General features: G+C 33.7%; 2 protein-coding genes across 2 annotated transcripts; one reads left to right on the top strand and one right to left on the bottom strand.

The window, feature by feature from the left end:
- Positions 1-528: 528 nt before the first annotated feature.
- Positions 529-11,096, top strand: LOC141707146 (galacturonokinase). The gene is made up of 15 exons (XM_074510162.1): positions 529-650; positions 904-1,032; positions 1,805-1,918; positions 2,717-2,788; positions 3,027-3,070; positions 3,950-4,100; positions 4,537-4,602; positions 5,433-5,512; positions 6,394-6,493; positions 7,777-7,952; positions 8,190-8,230; positions 8,314-8,342; positions 9,423-9,492; positions 9,599-9,688; positions 10,477-11,096. The coding sequence occupies exons 2-15, from the start codon at positions 1,000-1,002 to the stop codon at positions 10,719-10,721; spliced, it is 1,311 nt and encodes a 436-aa protein (XP_074366263.1). The 5' UTR covers positions 529-650; positions 904-999; the 3' UTR covers positions 10,722-11,096.
- Positions 11,097-11,698: 602 nt separating this feature from the next.
- LOC141707145 (adenosine kinase 2-like) lies at positions 11,699-16,465 on the bottom strand. The gene is made up of 12 exons (XM_074510161.1): positions 16,191-16,465; positions 15,507-15,560; positions 15,136-15,182; positions 14,970-15,001; positions 14,768-14,869; positions 14,576-14,643; positions 13,717-13,793; positions 13,498-13,595; positions 13,312-13,382; positions 13,169-13,235; positions 12,858-13,047; positions 11,699-12,194 (listed from the first exon to the last, which is right to left on the bottom strand). Exons 1-12 carry the CDS (start codon positions 16,271-16,273, stop codon positions 12,052-12,054), a joined length of 1,032 nt encoding a protein of 343 aa, XP_074366262.1. The 5' UTR covers positions 16,274-16,465; the 3' UTR covers positions 11,699-12,051.
- Positions 16,466-24,129: the final 7,664 nt, after the last annotated feature.

The raw sequence follows: 24,129 nt of genomic DNA, 5'->3' as shown, positions 1-24,129 counted from the left end.
GATCAATAATTATTATCACTCCATCAAGTAGATAACTAAAAATCGATATAACTCTACTAACATAGGTAATCAGTGAGTTTAAACATAATATTCAAATTAGAAATCAGTGTTCAAATTGCAATATATGCCATTAAACTATAAAATTTAAAAAAATTATTAAAGTAGCGTGATAGAGAAAGATAATGTATATATAAAATTACAAATAATAATTATTATTATAGATTATAAGATATATATAAAATGTATAAATAAAAATAATATTATTTCTTGTTCGGGCTATTCGGTCATTTCAGTTCAGATCAAAATATTTTTAAAAAGACCGAACTAATTTTTAATTCGATACATATAGTCCGGACCAAATAAACCGAATTTATGAAAATTGGACCGAACAAAACCAAATTAACACGATTCAATTCGGTTTAGTTTTTTAATTTGGGTTTAATTTACTCACCTCTACCCAATTTTAGAAAAAAGGAAGACGGTTTCTCGGAGAATTCCCAACAAATAGAAATTAAAAAGTCTGTGAGACAATATACGAACTCATGATTATATACGCGTCAGACTGAGGTGTGAATATAATAATTAAAATAAGTAGGCAAGGGGGCGGCAAGCTATGACGATCGATAAGAAAGGCCAACAGCAGTATGGAGGCAAGTTAATGACCATTTGGGTTTTTTCTTACTTTATTTTTACATTCTCCGTTTCCAATTATTTATAAATTTCGCAAATTTAGTTTCCGCACATTTTTTTCGTAAATTTTGTACCAATAAAAAGCAATTTCTTCTGCAAAAAGTAAAATATTTGATGAAGATTTCACCTGTTTATTCACCATAATTTATGGGTTTTTTTTTAATCTTTTTGTACTCTGCAACTAATTTATTTACATGCATTTTACTTGCACAGTGACACTTGATATATACATACGCACACAGACAATTCTACAAATCAGGCTAAAGCAAAGCCCAGTTGAAGCAAGCACCTTCCACTTAGATTTAAAACATGGGTGATTCATCATGGCCATCTAAATCCGAGGTACTGTTCCTCCTTTGTTTTTATTACATTCTCATTAACTTTGTAATGGGTCTTTTGAAGTTATGTTCTTTTTTTGATTTCTAGTTCAACTTTACTAAGATCTGTGTAGATTAATTAAGTCCCAATTTTTAAAAAATCAAGATTGTGCAGTTTGAAATGTTAAAAACTAGATCAAGAATGATTGCCATGTCATTAACTTTGTATTGGGTCATTTAAAGTTATGTTAAGTTTATTAATGATATATATTAGATAAAGTCCCAATCCTTATTATCAACATTGTGCAGTTTGGAATGTTAAAATTAGTTTAAGAATGATTAATGTTTAGTTTAGATGAAACATGTTGAAGATGTTTAATGGGCTACATTGTAAAGATGGCCACCGTACTTGTACATTTCCAATTTATAGTTTGTAGTTAAAATTTACAACTTACCGGTCACAATACTACTAATTATGAGCCTCGGTAATACAAATCAAGCTAAAGTAGTTTGTATTTAATTCCACCCTCTGAATTTTTCTTTTTATATGTGTCGTTATTATAATGTAATAATGTAAACTGGTTACCTTTTGCTAAAGTCTATGGATGTATCAAAATGTTACCATAATTCTTTGAATGGTGGATGTTTTTTGTGAGCAGTGAGCACACATGATTTGTTAATTAATATGTGATTGTTACCTATATTTATTGCCTTTCTAGTTTTTACTTTGCAAGTATATATGAATTTTATACTTTGCAAGAAATGGCCAATTTTAGACTAATCACTATAAAATGCAGTTGGATGAAATTAAAAAGAAGGTTGCTGAAATGTCTGGGAGAGGTGTTGAAGAGGTCAGGGTAGTTGTATCCCCATACAGAATATGCCCACTTGGAGCTCATATTGATCATCAGGTGAGTTTATCTCTGCTTGTATGTTCCAGATGGCCAAACAAGCTGCATGGTGTACTAGATCATCAAGCCTCGATTTGTTGATACTTTTGTTTAATTCCATAGTCAAACTTATTCTGTTCTTTTAATAAGACCTGTTGATCTTTTTTGAGTAGTCATCAATTTAAATCATCAGCACGATTTGTAATCCCAAATCTTCATACCATGTGTTTGAACTTATAAATTACTTATAAGGTAAGCCAAACGAGCCTGTACATTAATTATTTTATTCAAATTAACGAGTTTGATATATATTATTATGCAACATATAAAAAGGAAAGGATAGGAACTTACCTAGTATATTCAACTCAGAGAAGGGTCCGGGGAGGGGAAACTATACACAACCCTACTTCTACCCAATAAGAGAGGTCGTTTCCGTAAAAGATCCCCGACATACCGTATTAAGGATTCGAGATAGACCTTACTACCAGGCTATCCTGTAATCTTTATAAATATACATATATGTATATATGCAAGCTCAGTAGAAAACTGTAGTACTGTATTCTTACACTTTATTTATGTATTGAGCTAGACAAGTGACATTCACAATGGTCCATTTCAGCTTTAATTGAATGTGATATTTTTACGTATAACATTTAGCGTATAACATTTAGCGAACTTACAAGTTACTAAGATACTTGAATATCTAGTTGAATCAGACTTGAATTCAGAATTTTTCCCTGCAGTTCTGATTTACGAAACTTGAGTGCTTTAAATTCAAATGCGGAACTCAAAGGTTTTATATGACTTGTGATATCTCAGGGGGGAACAGTTACAGCTATGACAATTAACAAGGGCATACTTCTGGGCTTTGTTCCTTCTAATGATTCACAGGTGATCATCTTCTCCAAACAGTCACTCAAGAAATAAAATGCATATCTAACTAATAAATATATTAGCATCATGTGTGCTTTAACAAATGCACCAGAATCCTTAAGGAGAGAAAAAATAGCAGATCACTATATGTGATAAGTCAGTAGTTTGTGTCATTCGCAATAACCATATGTTTGTTTCATCTTCTCCCCATCACATTTCATCCTTATGTGATGACCAATAAATTATCTCTGTGTAGGTAATTATACGATCAGGACAGTTCAAAGGAGAAGTTATGTTCAGGTGAATCTCATGCCATTTTTTATTTTGTGATTTTTTTTTGTAGTTTTACTATAATAAACAAATTCTCATGTTAGACATTATTTTTTTAGAAAAAAATCTAAGAGCTTGAATTGCTCAGTGTTAAATTTAACAGTACAAGTCTGTAGGTAGGGATACAGAACTTTGTTCTTGATCCACTTAAAAAGTATGTTGGTTGCTGCAAATTTGAATTGAGAGAGGGAGGGAGAGAGAGACTAAAAGTGGTTTATTATGTTGCTTATTATGGTTAATGCAGGATATATGCCTGTTCAAGTTTTTATTGAAAAAATACCTGCTAAATATTTTATGGAAGCTACTATATGTGTCTACTTTTTACGTAGCTTCTAGGAAGCAGGGGTTCTGGGTTACTCCAATGCACCACTATAGTGGAAATTCGCACAATCCCAGTTTTAGTTTTTCTTTATATAAATCATACTCGAAATCTGCGTTTACTACTTTTACAAAAGAAAAGTAAATTGGCAAAGAAAACAAAAGCAACGTATTAATGTTGAATAACAAAAAAGTATCGATGTTTATACGTATGTTTTGAAGCACTTGTGTATATTAGCGAAGTACAAGCTTATCACATGTGCGATGGAAGATTTTAATTTTCTACTCTATATAAAATTGTAAGTGTTATAACTTATCATAATTTTTGAAACATGTGTATTTTCATCCCAATAAAGTGATGTGTTATACTAATATTTATTTTACATGATTATTGAAACATAGGTATTCTCAGCCTAATAAATTTATTTTATAATTTGTAAAATGTCAAGGAGATTGTGTTTATGAGTTTCGGTGCAACAGCCTTAATTTGGTTTCTTCAACGGAAATTGTGTTTACGAATACATGTTGCAGGGTGGATGACATTCAACTTCCAAGGGATAATCCCAATTCATTTGACAATATTCACGCAGACCATTCTGCCAAAAAAGAGGAGTGTAATTGGGGAAGTTACGCAAGAGGAGCATTGTATGCACTACAACGGAGGGGAAACCATCTAAAGCAGGTTAGATATGACTTTGGTTCTGTATAACATATATATATCATGATAAATACTGAGTGAATGGTTTCGAGTGATCTCTATAACCATGCTTAAATTTGGCCATGTAATTACTGATAGGGTAAACTTATCGGGAGCCTTATATTTGACACATCAGTGATGAACCTATAATTTTCAGTAATGATTTTACTCTGTCAACAAAATTCTTTGTAGTTGGTTTCAATTGTTTCTCACTTGCTTTTTTCTAGGTGCTTGGAATAATTAGTTCTCAGGTTCAGTCATTTGAGCTATTTATCTTAATATAAGCTGTTATAAGGTTATATTGGGCATGTGCCTGTGCATGGAAGATGAACAAACTCAAATTTCTTTGGATATAGTAACATGTTTAGCTACATGTTTTTCTTTACTATGTGGAATAATATCATACGCACTGTTTTTGCAGGGAATTACTGGATATCTTTGTGGTTCTGATGGACTTGACAGTTCAGGTCTTAGCTCTTCTGCGGCTGTAAGTTTTCCAACTATTTGCTTGGTGTAAATCCTGTTAATATTCTAAATTTGTTTGTGCATTGTAGTAAAAAGAATCGTAGTTCATTCTCCCAACTGGTCTAAATATTTTGTCAAAATAGTTTTTAGTGCGTTTTGTTTTAGGGAGTTGCAGTACAGGTCTACCGCTTTTGGTTTTAATAAATTGTTATATCAGGCCATTGCATAATAATTGTTGTAATTTGGTTTTAATAAATTTTTATATCAGGCCATCGCCGAAATTTTTTCACCTCTGCATCTCGTGGTCAATGAACAAATTCACATAAATGCTTGATTACTATGTATTTTATAGAAAAGTACACCAAAGAATGAAATAAATTCAAAGTTGAGTTCTGTTTAAGCAAAATTTGAACATGGCAGAAAAGGAAAGGTGTGGTATGGAAGTTTCTAGCTTTAACAGATCTGTAGTTAGTACAGATACTTTTGAAGTCAGTTCCGTGGCAAGTGGCCACCATCTTGAGAAAGAGAGCTCATCGGGACCTCTTTGAGAGATTTACCTGTTGTGTTTGTTACTTACCGTCCCCTGCTCTTGGTAATAATATTATAATTCCATTTGGACATGAACCTTTCATTTTTCTCTTAATTTTAATGTCCTCAAAATTTTTAAAGTTTATCTTTATGACAGTCAAGTACAAACCTTATTATTTTGAGTAAGTAACTGGTCAATAAAAAGGCACGACTCTCATTTTTTCGAGTGATAAATATCATATGTTAAAGTGTCTCCACTACCCTTAGATCCAATATTTCTTTACTTCCATATTGTACAAATTACAACAGTTGCACGTTTAACAGGTTGGAGTTGCATACCTGTTGGCTTTCGAGACTGCTAATAATCTAACCGTTTGCCCTGAAGAAAATATTGAATATGATCGGTAGGTTATTCATTTGATATTATACACCTATATAGTGCTTTTATCAAGGTATTACTTTTATTAGTTATTCTCTATGCATCAACTGGAATCCCTTTCATCACGAGATGTTTCTTTTCAATTGTTTTTTATGAGAAATAATGAAGGAGATACTATTAAATTATTGATGTTAGTCTTTTAGAAAAGGTTGATTATTTTAATGTTTGTATGACTGTTTTTGGTTCCAAGACATTTAAGGTGCTAATATCTGTTACACATCGTGTTAAGTGATTAAATGTCCCTTAATTATTGCTTCCATCAAGTTGTTTTTTTTTGGAATTTGGTTTCCCTTAGATCCTGTATTCTTTGTGCTTCCAGTGAAATTAAAGAGTGTCTTCTATTTGATTAGTTAAGCATCTCCAATCCTAGAAAACCCTTAGCTGAATAGTCTAGGTGTTTCTAGGTGTCATGTATGTGGCATATTTAGAGAATATGTAAAAAAAATTGCACTCCAACCTTGTATTTCCTTAGCAAAAAATATAGACAATCATTTTAAGGTTGGCTATATTTGTCAAACCAAGAAAGCCCTTAGGTATAATTTTACATGATCAAATTAATAGACAATACCATTGTAGTATATATCAAACCCCTTAGGCCTTAGCTAAATTTTTAGCTAATGATGATAGCTAACCATTATAGCCAATCATTTTACATTTTAGCATTGGAGATGCTCTTTAATTGCTGTTTCTAAAACTATTATATTTTTACTTCGAATATTTTGGCAATTTAAACAGGTGGGTTTTCTATTTAACTTATTTTTTATTTTGTCATCATTCATTAGTTGTTTAGATTTCATAATTTGTTTTATATTGAACTAATTTTCTTAATACATCTTTGTTCTCTAGGCTGATTGAGAATGAGTATTTAGGTTTGAAAAATGGAATATTGGATCAATCAGCAATATTGCTTTCAAGATATGGCTGCCTAACATGTATGAACTGTAAGGTGATGTATATGAAGTCCAATTTACTTGCAAATTTTGACGGTTTTTGAAAATTTCCATTTCTTGAAATCATAATTTTTTCTAGGTTATATATAAACTTTGATCTTTTGTCTCTTTCATTTGTACTAGGTTCGTCATCGGACCATTTTTTTTTCTTAGTTAAGCTCCTAATCTTCCAGGAATTGATAGGTTGTCTTTTGAAAGTTGAGATATATGTATAATCTTATGTTTGAGTGTCATAAATTGTATTTCTTAAACCCTAACATTGACGTTATTTTATCCTTTTCTACAAGAGTTGTCAAGTGACTGTTTAGATCAATTTATTCTTGGTGAAGGCGGTTATTAGACAGTGGCAGTAAGCTAGGTACATAGTTGGCTAAGAAAGGGTGAAAATGAAAATATTTTATAAACTGATTACAGTATAATGAGAGAACATTTAATCGAGAATGAGTAGATAAGCTCAATTTAAAGAAAGTTCCCAAACCCCTACTCCGTAGTCAAGACTTTTCATACATCATACGTCAGCTATAAAAAAACTTTTCAACCATCATATTGTTGCAGGTAAACATACACTTGTACAGTGTCCTTAACATCTAAATTCGGCATTCTTAAGATGTCAACTTCGACTTCATCAACTGTCACATTTCTGTCTAGCAACTTGTATTTCATGTTCACATGTAAAAATATTAGAGACAGAGTTACTCGTACAAGCACCCTGATAGGTGATGTAAAGCTATGGTAAATACTGAGTTAGCAAACCAATTTAGCAGTAGAGATCTGTTCTACTTTGACACCCAGTTTGCAGCATTCTCGTTAAATTTAAATTCACCGAACTGCAGCACCAAGGGTTTCTCTTATTATGGCGCCACTAAGAGAAACTTGCATCTTTCTGCCTCTCAGAATGCAACAATTGAACGTATTAATAAGAGATTAGTTATATGAATGGATGCAGATCTTTTTCCAAGACTTACATAATAAATAGAGCACTATTTATTAAAAATTAGTTTTTTATTTATAAGTAGAAGTCTTACCTCTGAATGCTTCATCAATAACCTCCATTTCTCATCTGTGTAAATGCAAGATTCCTGCTATATTAATTATATGCTGTATTCATTTCTCTGTTTTCTTCTTCCAGTGAATTTTCTTGAATGAAATTACTTAAACGGACGTCATATTCCAGATGCATACTTTACGGCATTGTATTAGACGATTCACAAATTAGTGCTGCTAATAGATCTATTTGGTAGTGTTTTAAAATTTTATGATTCTAGTTTGGCATGTGCAGACCAAAGAACACAAGCTTATAAATCCACCAAAGATTCAGAGTAAACTCAAAACAGAGACAAAGAAAGCATACAAGATTTTACTAGCATTTTCTGGCCTGAAGCAAGCTTTGACGGCTAATCCTGGATACAATCGGCGAGTTACAGAATGTCGAGAAGCTGCTAAAGTTCTGTTGGTGTAAGATCCTTCGGCTGTATTGCATTCAGTTAAGATATCTATATGTATATCTCAGTACAGTTGAAGACTCAAAACGTATGCTGGAGTGTGATGTGAACTCTTTGAAAAATTGTTCCAAGTAGCAAACTTTTTTCCTACTACTGTATATAAATGCAAAATTATTATGCCCAAAGCAGATATGTGAGATATTCAGCGTAGCTTCTAATTTAAGAATTTTCATTTCTGTTTGGTTTGCAGTAGTTCAGGAAAAGAAAGGCTCGAGCCTCTGTTGTCCAATGGTTAGTATATTATAAATCTTTAATCTATTATTTTTTAACTTCAGCTTAGTTTTGCTGCATATTAATTACCTTTTATTGGACAGTTGAACCAGAAGCATATAAAGCGTACAAGGTGCGTCTCCTCATTAGTACATATGGTTTTATTTACCAATCTCGAGTGTATTCAGTATAGATCTCTCTAACAGATACCAAGCCGCCTGTTTACTTGGTCCTTTACGTTTGTTTTACTTTGATAAAATTCAAGTACCCTGGAAATATATATCTTTCACATTCTCTCTCAAGTTGGTCAATATATAATATAGTCCATCTTACTAGGTTATGATTGGCTGTTACATTCCCCAAATCAAGCTGTGACTGACCAGAGAATTATTTACTTAATGAGGTTTAATAAAATTATGTGCCATTAATATCAAACAAATATTGGAATCACATAGATATAAATTATCCATATATCTGCGTATCTATTTGAGGATGCTCGCTAAATATCACAGATAAAAATCTCTTTCAAAGTATAATAGTTTTTCAAAAAAGAAGAAGGTTAAAGTGGTTCATTAAGAGTGTTTATTCTCTTCATTACCTTTTAATATTAATTTTTAAGTGTGATTGATTTAGAAACCCTAAATCTTATCTCTCAATTTTCAGGACAGAAAATTATATCTTTCACTTTAACTATCCATGTCGATCCATTATCTTTTCTCCCTTCTGCAGTTGGTTATGTAGGGGGCATGGTTGTTCTCTGGTTCATTCACCGCAGTTCTATGTTTTACTTGTTTTTACCAATAATACAGCAAATTACCTATTCTATTAAATTATGTCCTGCGTCGTGGTTAAATGTGGACCATCAAGGCTATCTGATGACCATGTCAATGTAGGTACTAGGTACCACTGCTGGTTTCCAGATGCACTCTTATATGCTTCTGACAGAATAGCGATATAGTCAATTCAGACTTCACATGTTTTTTTATAAAATATATACATTATAGAGTTTTATATGTAGACATTTTATGATTTACATGGCTTGTCTTATTTTTGTGCATTAATATAGTTCCAATTATTTGCGAATTAAATCTTTAAACTGCAGGCATAATGTGACTTGCCAATACCAGCAACTAGACTTGGTGCAAGCTAATCAATATATACTCTATGAATTTTCCATCTAGTTTATTATTAACTCAATTTCAATTTTCTGCAGTCCAAGTTAGAAGAACACCTAGCTAGAAGGGCAGAACATTATTTCTCAGAGAATATGCGAGTTTCAAAAGGTCTCCTTACTTTTTATAGCCCATGTTGACATTTTATGGCATCGTTTATTATTATTTTCTTATTTCTACTTGATATCCAGTTGACAAACTGAGTTGTATGTTTCAGGACTTGAAGCGTGGACTTCAGGTCATCTTGAAGAATTTGGGCAGCTTATATCAGCCTCTGGTTTAAGCTCTATCGAAAACTATGAATGTGGTACGAATCAAAATCACTTGCTTATATGTATTTTTATTTCAAATTTAAGATGACAAGTGATCTCCAAAATTATTGAAATATTGGGAATAAAGTTTAGCACAGTCAATTTATATCAACCACCCCACCCGCAAAATTTCTTTAATACGCTCACTCATTTAATAAGTTCTGCATTATATCTCTTGCTTAGTTGTTTACCTAATCTCCTGACCATAGGCAGGGGATTTGTGATTAAATTTCTTGTAGTGAGCTGACTAATGTCAAAATAGGAGTCAATAAAACTATCTAGTGGACAGAGGGATGACATAGTCTGATCAACTTCGGGTGGGGGACTTGGATCAACTCATTACAATCATATGACCTTAAAAATGACAATAAATAGTTTTTTTTTGAATAAATGACAATAAATAGTTGATAGGACTTTTTTAAGATAAAATTACCTATTTTCAAGTATCTTTTCTTTTCCTAAATCTGTTACAATTATGGCTCCTCTTCATCTAGTGATTTTTTTTAATCTTTATTTGTCTGTTTTTTATAAAATCTTGAAAGTGATGCATCATCTTTCTTAAATAATCTTATTAAGACTTTTTAAAAAAAAAACCAGAAATACAAAATCCCTCATCAGATACTAATGACGTAAAAATTGGATGTGACAATGGCATTTTCTATGCATCATGCATATCTTTTTGCTGGCAAATATATACTTGTCATCGTTGTATGTGGGATGAAAGGTCTCTAAGACTCTAACAGACTAACATTACTTGCAAATGTGTTTGTGCTTGTTCTATCAGGTTGTGAACCAATGAAACAGCTGTACGAGATCCTTTTAAAGGCTCCAGGGGTGTTCGGTGCAAGATTCAGTGGAGCAGGATTCAGAGGGTGCTGCCTTGCTTTTGTAGATTCAGATTATACCACAGAGGCGGCATCATATGTCAAGAATGAGTACTATAAGCTCCAGCCAGTTTTGGCTAGTCAAACCAACCCAGCCACTGCAGTTGTAATATGCGAAGCTGGTGACTGTGCACAAGTAATATGAGCATGAGGCGAGTTTTGTATTATTTACCAGTTCTCGCCGCCCTTCTTGGTTGATCTCTTGCAAGTATTGATGAGTTATGTATATCTTTATGCTTTGTCTTAATCTTGTTTTCTTGTCTTAAAAAACATTACAAGATCGAGAGCTCCAAGATAAATGTCTTTATTCATTACATATTCCATATTGGTCTTTTTGTTGAAGGAGGTGTAGAAAAGAGATCTTTGAGAATGTAGACTCATATCATATTGTATAAAAAGTTTGAGAGTACTGTTAGTATTGTAAAATATCCACTTACGAATAAGAACCTAAAACTGCTTCTGTACAATTTTGTATTTGTAATTTTTTTTGATTATAATCTAATGAAAGTTTTAAGTTTTATTTTGTTTTTTATTTTGCTGAAATGTGCTTTGTAAATCCTTGTCCCTTTGTGATTTAGAAAACCCATGGAAGAGAGGGAATGCTAATGGCACAACAACAGTTTTGCGATGTGTGTTTGTGCTGTTATTCTTTTTCTAGGATTCTTTCAGCTTTTTATTGTTTGCAGAATAAACTCCCTCCGAGAAATAGTGATCAGTTTCACAAGTAGTACATAGTGCTCTGTCATAGTAAGTCTTTGCAGGAACAGAGCTTTTGGCCAAGGGGCTGTTTGGAAACATTGATTTTGTTTCAAATTTAAAATTTTAATTCTAAGATATTACTAAAGACGATCGAATGTTATTCGGAAAAGACATCAAAGACATCTCCAAAAATCTCTGAAGATGTAAGACATTAAGGGACAGATGATAATAATGTCATTAGAGAAGACATACCATAAAAATGATAATATTAATTTATCAAAATTATCTTTACTACTAAATAAATAATAATAGCGACTGTAATCAGAATGTCAATAATGATAAATGTATGCTAGTCAAATCATTCTACATTTTCAATCAAAAATCTCAACTGGCAAGTCAGATAATATGCATAGATATATGAACTACTGTATAATATTGCTTTAATGATATATATTCCCTCGTGCTTCCGAGAACATTGTCAAATAGCTGATTCTCGAAAGGAAACAAGCGTAAATTATAGCCCGTAACAAAATGACACTTTTCCTGTTTTCCACCATGTTTTAGCTTCAACCTAGCCGAGGAAGGTAAACTTTTCACATGACGAAAACAGTACAACTGTGAATCAAATATGAGCCCTCCTTTACCATAGTCCATGTATATGGGTTCAGGAGCGAACAACACAAGAAACTTGTTAAAAGCCGAAAACAATTGGCCTAATATAACATAATAGCTCTATTCTTCAGGCTGCACATAGCATTAAGCTTTTCATGGATAATTTATTTAAAATCTGGCTTCTCCGGGTATGTGCAACCTGGTCTCTGGATGATGACATTTGCTGCATAGCAACCAGCACGCACACATTCTCCAATTGCCTTCTGTTTAACCAATTGAGACAAAAATCCTCCAACAAAAGCATCCCCTGTATACAAATACAATCACCATCTCTTAATACCAGTTGCACGATGGTAACATAAGCTACTGATTACTAATAATCTAAACGTACATTACAAAAACAGCTGACTGAGATTAAGAGCAACGTTCTTCGAGGGTGATGAACACGATATTCCAATTTTACATAAGATATGTATATATTTCAAGACTAAACATTTCAGAATGATATGATTAAAAGAAATATGTTCAAGGATGAATGGGTAATGTGAGTTGCAAAAAGATTAATCAAATAGGACCCAACTCCACTAAGAGCACACCTGCTCTAAATAATGACTGAAATTTAAAACACTCAAAATTAAGTAGGAATATGAACGGGTACCACTAATTTTGGAATTAGATGTGTTTTTAATATTTTTAATTTTTAAAGCTAATTGAAAGGCCTATATAAGTACATCTGAGCTTCTCCTTCCTCCACCCTGAGATCAGTTCGTTTATCTTCAAACCTATCATATTTTGTCGGCGTTCCTTGTTAAGCAGACTAACTCAACCTATGCTTTTTATAGATTTCCGAGCTCGAGTTTGCACACAGTGCAAAGTACAAACTAAAGCTCTTCATTATTGAACACAAAAATGTCAGTTGCCTTCTAAACTGCATTAGGTAAAACTAAAAACAATAAAGAAGATCATTTACCAGCTCCATTGGTATCAACAAGTTTCTCCTTTGGTAACGATATGACGGGAAATAGTGTAACCTTCCCATCCTCAGCTACTACAACAGGATCTGCACCTTGAGTAATCACAGTTATTCTTTTATGAGTATGAGCTTCTGATGCCTTTGGCCATTGGGAAATCTTTAGGGCAATCTCTTCAACATTGTCAGTCTACTCATAAACAAAATTTCAATGAATAAAATTGTTTTTTATTCTGTGTACGTTGACAACATTATTTGATGAGTGCATTAACTGGCTCCGTTAAGCTCAAAGGTAGTCAACTAATTCTTACCTCCCAGCCATGGACCTTTGAGAATGTTCTTGCTTCGGTCTCATTACCAAATACATAATCAACATACCTGTGTCCGTAAAAATATCAGGTATCATGAAATTAAAGAAGAGAAACGGATACTGAAGAAATAACAGTAAACTTACGTTAGAGCTTTCTCCTGCACATCCTTGAAGAACTCACAGATAAAAGGGGCAGAGAGGTTCATCATGAAGACCTGCACGTGAATTACAAGACATTCTCATTGATCTAACAAATGCCACCATAATGTAGTACCATTTAGAACACCAAAACGTAGACCAAAGAAAAATGACAGATGATTTCAACTTTACCTTGTTTTTTGCGGCAGCATGCTCACCTACAAGCTGAATTGACTCTGGAGAAACAGTGAGGAAAAATCCAGCAATATAATAATATTTGGCCTTCTCAACTGTGCAGATAGGTAAAAGTATTAATGTATTTGAATAATGTTTGAGGGGGACAAAATGAAAAACCACAAATGATAGAAAAGCTACAAGGGGGACTTAAGGAAAAGAAGGGGGATCTGGTACCAAGGCTCCAATTTTCAGCTTTTTTCAAATGATCCGACTTGTAGCAGTTTGCAGCAGACAAGTTAGCAATCAATGACCTGCACAAGTCCATTTCTATTCTTATCAGTCACAGTTATTAGAGGTTTCATGACTGATAACACAGGATCGCATTTTTTTAAGGTTGAATGAGTGAATTAAAACATTCTTAAGCAGTGTAGAGGCTGTTGATCACATTCTGATGGAAGATGAGTATATCAATGAGTGAAGCAAGCTATTCAAAGACTAATTCTGAGCACATGTAACCCGTGCGGTTCTACCTTTCTCAAAAGTGTGACCAATTAGCCTAGTTCTCTATGTAAGATCTGAAGTCATTGGTCAATCAGATACAAATCCTTTTTAAAATCTTATCAAACCTAACTGTGGTGTTCTAAGCAACTTGTTAATTTATGAAGTCCTAGTAACAAGTGTTATATCACAATATCACATTTACTCCTAATTGGATATTCATAAATTCATGCCAAAACATTTCCAAACCACACCCTAACAGTCTGAGGACGAAGACTATCTCTGCCTATGTGAGGGTGTTTCCGCATGATTAAAGCAAGTATAGTGCCACATAGTGCTAGGCTGGGATTTAGCACATATGTCTTTGCATTGATAAATACTCGCTCAAATTTATACTCTGAAACTAGATCAAAATGATAAATTCGATGAATTTCCATGTTCACGAAAAATGTGTAAAATTGCATTTATCTTCCTGTATAACGTGAAGTATTTGCATTGCAAATAGTACTTGTATCAAAAAGGTCTTACAATTTGGAAAGTCTTACGAGACATGGCCAACAATGTAATTAAACGAATAAGATACGTATAAACTGACCTCTCTCCACCAACAACACAAACAGCACAAGTACCGGTTGGTGCAGCTTCATCCTCATAGTAGTGAACCTATTATGGAGAATTATCAAACCTCAGGAAAAACTGAGTTTTTACGAGATCCAGAGATTGAAAACATGCATGTCTCCACATATATCATAAGAATCTATCACATGAAGCATTATAAGAGATTTACATTAAGTCCGGCAAGTTTTGAGTTCTTCTTCATCTCCTCACCAAACTTGTCTTTTCCAATACATCCAATAAAACTAGTTGCACCAGGAGTTTGAAGCATCCACTGTAAATCAGGCAAATGCAAAATTTAAGTCTACTTAATTACACTATCAGATTGTTCTCACCGCCCTTCACAATACATATTTACAAAAACAATAAAATACCTGAGCCACTCTTATAGAATTTTGAGTTGCACCTGCAATAGTGTTTTAACTTATTATTCAATAGGATATGAGTGAACAGAGGAACGGTGGCAGCTCAAACAAGAAAAGCATGTTATAAGTTATATTAACTTTTCTTGAGAATCTAAACATAAAAAGTTAATATTACCTCCAGCAATATACTCCACGTTGTCCTTGCTAGCCAATTCATCGTACCTGTAACCAAAAAGAATCTATAAGAATTTATGGAATCATAATGCACTGTCTCAACATATGACAAACTGAAAAATCAAAAGGTAGATTGAAAACTAAATTAAAAAACAATAAAAAATGTTTCGGAAAATTCATATTGTGTGACTAAAGCAAACAATTGCTGAATGAAAGTGGAGAAGTGCATATGGTGCACATTAGCACAGACATGTCATGGTTAGAGATTGATGATTAATGTAGATCGGGTAACTTTAGCTACCTATAGCCGTAATAGTTGCATCAGACATTCAAATAATACAAATGGAGAAAAACGTAGTGAAGCAATCTTACATTGGTAAGTGTTTGTCTTCCGCGAGAATCGCATTGTTCAACGTCACTCCATACCTCCATACCAAAAGGAACTAGTTAATATCAACAACAAGAACAAAGCCTACTGAAATTATATTATGATCGAAATCAAATTCCGCAGCAGCAACCGAGTTATAAGCCAGCCGAATAACAAACTAAACACGAAATGCCTTAAAAATTTAGAGCATCGCTACGGTTAGCAACGAATGCAGCATTTATTTTTCAGTAATGACATTAGAAATGTGTGTACAAAACAATATAGATATATCGGAAATAAAGTAACGGTCTTTCTAATGGGCACACAATAAACACTAAATTTTATGAGTTTATTGTTGTAAATGTAGGGGTCCATCAATATTTATGATTAGAGGATCAATAAAAAAATACCAAACTCACGAGAGTTAGTGCTTATTGTGTGGACTTGGGCACGTATTAAAAAACCCGATAAAGTAATTACGATACTGCAGATCTAAGTTAAAATTTATAGTACGGTTATTTTCGGTAATGGCGGTGACATTAGAATAACAAAAGCAACGGTAAATTGAACATTTAATGAACAGACACTATCGCATTATAGAATTATAGATCCACTTCGGCATCAAATTGAATCATAGGAGAGAGAGAGAGTCAGAGAGAGAGAGCGGGGGGAGAGAGAGAGAGGTATACTTGGTGAGGAAGTCATGATCAACAACAGCAGAAATGTCGAGAAGTGGATTTCCCATTCCCAATAAAACACCTTCGCAATCCATTGCTCAGCAACTTGCTCTGTATGTATAAATTGAGATGCGGAGGGTGTTTGGTTTGAGATCTGAAAATGTAAGCAGGGGATTGGTACGTAGGGGAGAGCAGAAATATATATACAAGTGACAGGTTGGTCCTGTCACTTCACTCATCAACCTCTCTGTTTTGCTCACTCGCGCCTCTTTCTCTTATTTTTATTTTATTTCAAGGTTAAATCTCAATATGGTAACACATAACACATACTCCGTCTGTTTTTATATATTTGTCGTTTGACTTTTCTGCACACATTTCAAGGTGCTTTAACCGAATAGTAAAAATCATTATTTTTAAAATTTTATTTTTCTGAATAAAGATATATAACTTATACTAAAACTTACAAAAAGATTTTTTTTTAAATAATTATTTTAACTACACGGTCAAATCACTTTAAACTACGTGCATAAAAGTCAAACGACAAATATATAAAAACAGAGGGAGTATCAGAAAACAGATTCAAGTTATAGGCTGCATCACTGTAGTCGACAATAATAATAACCCCTTTAATTTTCGTTGTTAACTTAACGGGAGACGTTACATTCGTAACGAAAATTATACGTGGAGTGACATGACAACATGTGATGGTTAGCGTGGACTCCAACTAAGCAGCAGTAAATTATAATAGAAAAAAAAGAAATACAAACGGTCATAAAACAAATAGAGAGCAATTAGGGTGCGATTGGAGAATTAGGAAAAAAACCCTAACATAAAAGTGGTCGATTGAGGGCGAGATCGTTCACATAATGTGTTCAGGAATTCGATTAGCAACCTATATTATCAAGCTTCAATCAATCTCTGTAGCAAAAGATATGTTCACGCTGTTTAATATATGAACCCATGTATTTCTTGAGATGGATGTATGTAATTGAATTTATATGTATAGAGATGTATATTTATGTGTCATTTTATGTTTTCACAGTATGTTTACCGCTATATATCTTCACCATCACAGTCATTTTACACCTCCTCCTAATGTCACTTATGTTGGAGGTAGAACTGAAGTTATTAAAAATTTTGATAGTGATTTATCATCGTTTCGGGATCTTGAAAATTTTGCTGTAAAATATGAATATGATGTGAATGCTCTTGTATATTTTAACTGTGATGGCCACATCTTTAAAGATGGGACTAGATTAATTTATGATGATGTAACTGTTAGAGATTTAGTAGCAGTTATCTAAGCCCTACGGTAGGAAAGACCATTATGTTGATCATTTCGACCTTGATGAGTTAGTCGATGTTCCACACACCCCAAAATAAAGTAATAAGATTGCTAATGTCGAGGATAAAATTATAGAAGTAGAAACAATCAGTGATAATAATGAATATGAGGAGGACGGTTTAGTGATGACACAGATGATCCTGAGTACCAAAATGTGAGTGAAAGTGAAGAATCCAATGAAGAGAGTGAAGTCCCTGATAATGAATTTGAAAGTGATGATGAGTTGCATGCTATAAGGGCAAATACTAAGAAGTTTAAAGATAACCTTTATAATGCTATGAATATACCTCAGAAATCTCCTAGTGAAGACTCTAGTTTTGACTCTCAAAACTTAAGGACTTTGTCATCCTCAAGTGAGAATGAGAATTCTAAAATTGGGTATATAGGTCTACCTAACCCCAAAAAGAAGAGCATTTAAGAAAATTGAATAGAGTGATGAGGTTCCAAATTGGGAAGTTGGGATGAAATTTGTGAACATGGCTGAATTTAGGGAGTCTGTGAGAAGATATGTTGTCCTTGAGAGAAGAGGGGTTCAGTTTCTAACCAATGATAGTAGAAGATGCCAAATATGCTGTGAGGGAGAGTGTCCCTCTACATGTGGTGTAGTAGGGACAAAGATAGCGAGACATGCACAATTAAAATACTTGTTGACTCACACTTGTGCACTAAACCATACAACAACAAAATGTCAACAACTAGATACTTGTGTGATTTGTTTGGATATAGGATTAGAAAAAACCCTCAATGGAGTTGTAAGGAGATGGCTGGAACTATAAAAAATGAATCGGAAATTCAAGTGCCTAAAATAAAGATTCTTAGGTTGAAAAAATGGCACTTGAAGGAATTGCAGACAGTCTTAAACAACATTATTCAAGAGTAAGAGATTTTGGTCATGAGGTGCTTCTCAGTAATGCTCGCAACACTATAAAAATTTCAACAACTAGATTGAATAAAAAGGATCCCGTGAATTTGAAGAGGATATATGTATGCTACTTTGCTCTGAAAAGTGGTTGGAAGGCATGTTGTAGAAAAGTAATAGGATTAGATGGATGTTTTCTGAAAACAGTTTGTGGTGGTCAGCTATTATCTGCTGTTGGAAGGGATGGAAACAACCAAATATTTCTAATTTGTTATACTGTTGTTGAATATGAGAATACAGATTCTTGGAGGTGGTTTATTACCTTAATGATGGATGATTTGGAATTAGAAGATGGCTTTGGATTGACAATAATAAGTGATCAACAAAAAGGATTATAAAATGTTGTGAAGGAGCTCCTCCCATCGGTTGAACACAGACTCTGCACAAGGCATCTTTGTGCCAACTTTAAGAAGAAGTAATGTTACTTACTTTACTCTTCTATTCCTTTAATTTTCTGTTTTTATTGTGAGTTTAATGTTATTCATGCTTCCACTTGTTTCACGTTTAATACTGGGATTTTGAAGAGGTGCTTTTGAACAATTGCATTATCAACACACAAGGTGGGTTATGCAAGAGCTATGGGAGAACTTGAGAAACATTCTAATGCTTCCCATGCACACCTGTCATAGTTTGACCCCAAGAAATGGTGTAGATCACATTTTGCAACCCATCCCTTGGTTGGTAATACAGACAATAACATGTCTGAAAGTTTTAACAACTGGATCATCAATGAAAAGTACTTAAACTTAACTCTTTTTAAGTTTTGTGTCCCCTCAATATGTAATTATTTTGATCACAATCTATTATATGAACTAGGTTTATGCCACTACTTACAATGATACAAGAGATTCACTAGAAGCCGATGACAAGAATGACTACAAGAAGGGATGTGATGCTGAACACTAATCTCTAAATATGTCCCAGAGAAATTGGATTTTCTAGTCACAGAATCAAGGAAATGGCATGCTGCTTGGGATGGGTCCAAGAAGTTTTAGGTGAAGAGTGGAACAAGATATGTAATAGTTGATTTAGAGAATAAAATTGTGGTTGTAGAATGTATGATCTCACAGGCATACCATGTTATCATGCCTTTGCTGCTATCCACTCAAGGAGGAAAGAACCACTTGACTATGTATCTGAGTACTACAAAGGGGAAATGAGAAAATAGTCCCAAAGCCAAGGTCAGAATGGACAGATGAATACATCGAGAAAGTTCATAAAGACAAAAAGGCCATGAATATTCTGTTCAATGGTCTTGATGGAGATATGTTCGACAATGTTATTAACTGCAATACTGCCAAGGAAATTTATGACCAAATCTAAATAATATGCGAGGGAACTGAGCAAGTCAAGGAAAACAAGATGCAACTCCTCATACAACAATATGAACATTTTCATTTTGAAGATGGTGAATCACTGAGTGACATTTTCAGTAGATTTCAAAAACTGCTGAATGGTTTAAAGTTGTATGGAAGGATCTACCAAACTAAAGATTCCAATCTAAAATTCCCGAGATCTCTGCCAAAAGAATGGAAGCTAATACTCTCTCGGAAATTCTCAAGAGCACAAAGAATATACTCTAGAGAGACTGTATGGTATCTTAAAAACCTATGAGCTCGAAATGGAGCAGGATGAGCTATTGGAGAAAAGAAGGAAGAAAGGTGAATCTGTTACACTAGTAGCTGAACAAGAAAGAGGAATAGAGTTGAAGGTTGAAGCTGCAGAATCTTCACTAAACTCAAGAGTTTGTGAAGGTAAAGGAAAAAAGCTAATGGCTGAGAATGAAGATTATCCTAGTCAGGATGAAATGGATGACATGGATGAACATATGGATTTCTTATCAAGAAAATTTCCAAGCTCAAATTCAAAAAGAATTTTGGAGCAACCAAGCCAAACAGAAACATGGTGGACAAGTCAAAAGTCAAATATTTCAAGTGTGGCTTGAGTGGTTATTTTTCCAATGAATGTAAAAAGCCTAATTCAGAGAAAAGAAGGTTTGAGCTAGTGGATTACAAAAAGAAATACTTTGAATTAATCAAACAAAAGGAAAAGTCTTTCTTGACTCAAGAAAAGGATTGGGCAGCTGATGGGGAAGATGAAGATGAAGAAAGAAGCTATGTCAACCTAGCCCTAATGGCCAAATCAGATGAAGCAGAAGTCAGTTCCTCAAGCAATCAGGTAATCACTACAAACCTAGCACACCTTTCTAAAGATGAGTGTAATGATGCCATAAATGAAATGTCTACAGAATTATATCACTTGCGTGTTACACTTAAATCTTCACTAAAGAAAACAATAAAATTAAAGATAATAATCCGTTTTTAAGTAAGAGAAATACTGTGTTAGAAATTCAATTCATTGAGTTTGAGAAACTGAAAATAGAGTGCAAGATTGCAAATGATGAACTGATTGAATCTTTGAAGAAAGAGGAAATTTTGAGAAAGCAGCTTGAATGTGAGCAAGAGGTGATCAATGCTTGGAAATCATCAAGGAATGTAAGTGCTCAAATTGCCAAAGTTCAAGGAATTAAGTCTTTCTGTGAAAAAGCCTGGAAAAAGGACAAGAAGAAACTAGACTCTATATTGATTGATGGTTTATCAACAAATGTGAAGTCGACGGATGATGAAGCTTATCCGTCGAAAGCTGAGAGTAAATATTCGTTGAAAGACGAGGACTTACATTCTATCGATAGAAAAGACGCCAATTAGCAAAGCCTAGCTAGCTAAGCTGAATGAGAAATATGGACTAGTTTCTAAGAACTTTGTTATAGGAGAATCAAGTTGAGTCAAAGAGACAAAGAAAATAATTGTGGGACATCTGTCAATGAAGCAGCTGAGTGACAGATTGGATCATTGACATATTGGAGAAAATTGAGGTCAAAGCAGATTCTAAAAGGAAAAATAACAAGAATAGGAAAGTAGGAATTAACAAATATAACAACTACACACCTGATAAATATGCACCTAGAAAAACGTGTGCAAAGTGTGGTAGTGTTAATCACTTATCTACTAATAGAAAATCTGTTATGCGTATTGTTAGGGCTAAAACACGCGCTAATAATTCACGCAAGTATACACGTTCGCAAGTAATATAGAATTCTTTTTAGTTCGTTCCCACAGAGACTGATTTAGGTTAACTTTGTGATTTATGCACTTATGCAACAATGATATGGCTATTATTCAACGCTAAGACGAATAACAAGTTGGTTTTGATTATAACTAAGATTAACTATTGAGAGTTTATACTAAAGAATATTAACTAAGGGATTAAAGAGAGTTGAATACTATATGACACAAACATGGGATTCTAACTTCATTAAATACTTCATTTAATAGCCTTATTATTCTTAACATTAGCATGCAATGGTGATGACACTAATCAGATAACACGAAACTACTAAAGGCCAACTTTTGTTGCACGAATAACATACTACCAGACATCCACAAAAAAGATAAAAGCTGAATAGATACCAATTATATTGAGACCCTATATATCTATAGAATTTGACAACATAATGGTTTAATGCACAAGTTATTTATCATGATTACATAGGGCAAGTAAGATGGTTAAAATTACCTACGAATCATGCAATACAAATACATGAACCTATGCTAGCATGGCAAGTTCTAAACCCTTAAATTCACTTTCGCTTTATTAAAGATTAACACGCTATCTTATATGTTCACGACGCACATAAGACGAATAAGCACAACCAATACTAGGTTATCATACAATCACCACACACTAAGGCATCGAAACAAATTAACTAAAGAAATCCATAAATAAATCCGCTAGAAACCCATGATAATGATTAGCCCATAATCGGACTCATCATCAACGTGGGTTCCGATGAAAGCATGGTATAATAAATGTAGTCTTTATACTGAATAAATAATAAACCAAGTACAAAACAAGATTATAGGTTCACGAATAAGAAAACTAGCATCCAAGTTACAACTTAAAACAAAGAATCACAAGTATAAACTAGATCCTCTTCGCCTTGGTTGAATTGTGCTATACGGCCTTCTTACGCCTTCTCCTTGAGCTCTGGTACGTCTTGTTATGAAAAGCGAACTTAATTTATATATATATACTGTATAATCAACCAAGGCTTCAAACTCTCAAAATCCAAGTAGAAACAGAATTCTGCCATCCCGACATGGCGCGAGCACGCGCTTTACCAGCGCGGGCACGCTGAGTTTCTGCACTTTGGGCGCGGCCGCGCGCTACTTCAGCGCTGGCGCGACGTCCTTTTGGATAAAATTCCGACTTTTGATTTCTTGCTGATTTGAGTTGGTCTTTTCACGAGCCTTTATTCTAGACACCATCCTTACACCATATTAGTATCAAATCAATCCCAATTCACCTGTATTCCTGATAAATGCCTGAAATGCAAAAATACTATAAAACACATTAAAAACACCAATAACTTGAGTACAAAAACAGCAATTCACAGCTTTAGGAAGCGTTATAAAGTGTCATAAATGCCACTCAACATACCCCCAAACTTGAATCGATGCTTGTCCTCAAGCACAAACAGACTCAAAGAACAAGAAATAAAAATGCATGAATGCAACTATATGAATACAATGATCCCCATAGAATAACTAAACCAATCAACAAGCAACATCTCAACAAATGCAGTTATTCGCATAAAGATCTATCAAACCTCACAAATCAACTTACAATCCAGAAACGTGCGTGTGTGCAAATGCTTACAGATATACCATCACAACTAGATCAATAATCATGACTCAATACTCATCAAAGTAATTGCAAGGTTATAAATAAAATAAAAGTTAAACTCAAAATAACTTATAACACTTCAATTCTTATATCAGAGTTTTATATGTATTCATGCTTTTATTCACGACCTCAAAACAACACAAATATGCTTATTTGACCGTGCAATGAGTGAGGTCCACAAAAGACTTATACAATAATACCCATGTAGCGAGTGTTAGGTTAGCAGATCCCAGACTATAAAAGCCTTAGGTCACTAGGCACAAAGTCCCCTAAGAACTTAATAACTCGAGAGTACTAAAGAGCCCACTCGTGATCAATTATACATAACACCTATTTTTTTCTTTTTTTTTCTTTTTCAATTTCTGAATGAGTGCGTTTAGCTCCATCTCATTCAACCCTAGACTACTCATATAAATATGAGCCGATTACTAGCCATTTGACACCTAGCCACAACAACTAGCAATGAAATCCAATTTTCTCCAATTTTTAAATATCCATGTTATTTTATCATTAAGAGAATATCCTAACTTTTGAATATAAACAAGCGATTCAACTTCGACAAACAAATAAACCATGACCATGATCTAGCACTCAAGCAACCTATAAGACTTAGTGAAATACAATTATCTCTAGCATGCAAATCAACTCGATACGACTTAACATCACTAAATACGACATCACTACACTAGCATTAATATCACAAATCAATCAGAAAAATCATCTAAGGGATCATGTTATTATGCAAATGCATGAACTATATGCGACAAACTATAAAAACTACAAAAAAAACTACATGGCAAAAATGCAACTATATGAACTAAACTATCATGAATATATAAACTATATGCGACTCACACAAAACACATTCCTTAACTTACTACCCCCAAACTTAAAATTTTTACTGTCCTCAGTGAAGGTAATAGTAAGGAATCGGGCATACC

The sequence above is a fragment of the Apium graveolens genome, chromosome 2 (assembly GCF_009905375.1).
Source record: "Apium graveolens cultivar Ventura chromosome 2, ASM990537v1, whole genome shotgun sequence".
NCBI classification, from domain to species: domain Eukaryota; kingdom Viridiplantae; phylum Streptophyta; class Magnoliopsida; order Apiales; family Apiaceae; genus Apium; species Apium graveolens.
The sequence above is the reverse complement of the archived record's forward strand: the minus strand, read 5'-3'. Positions and strand labels throughout refer to the sequence as shown.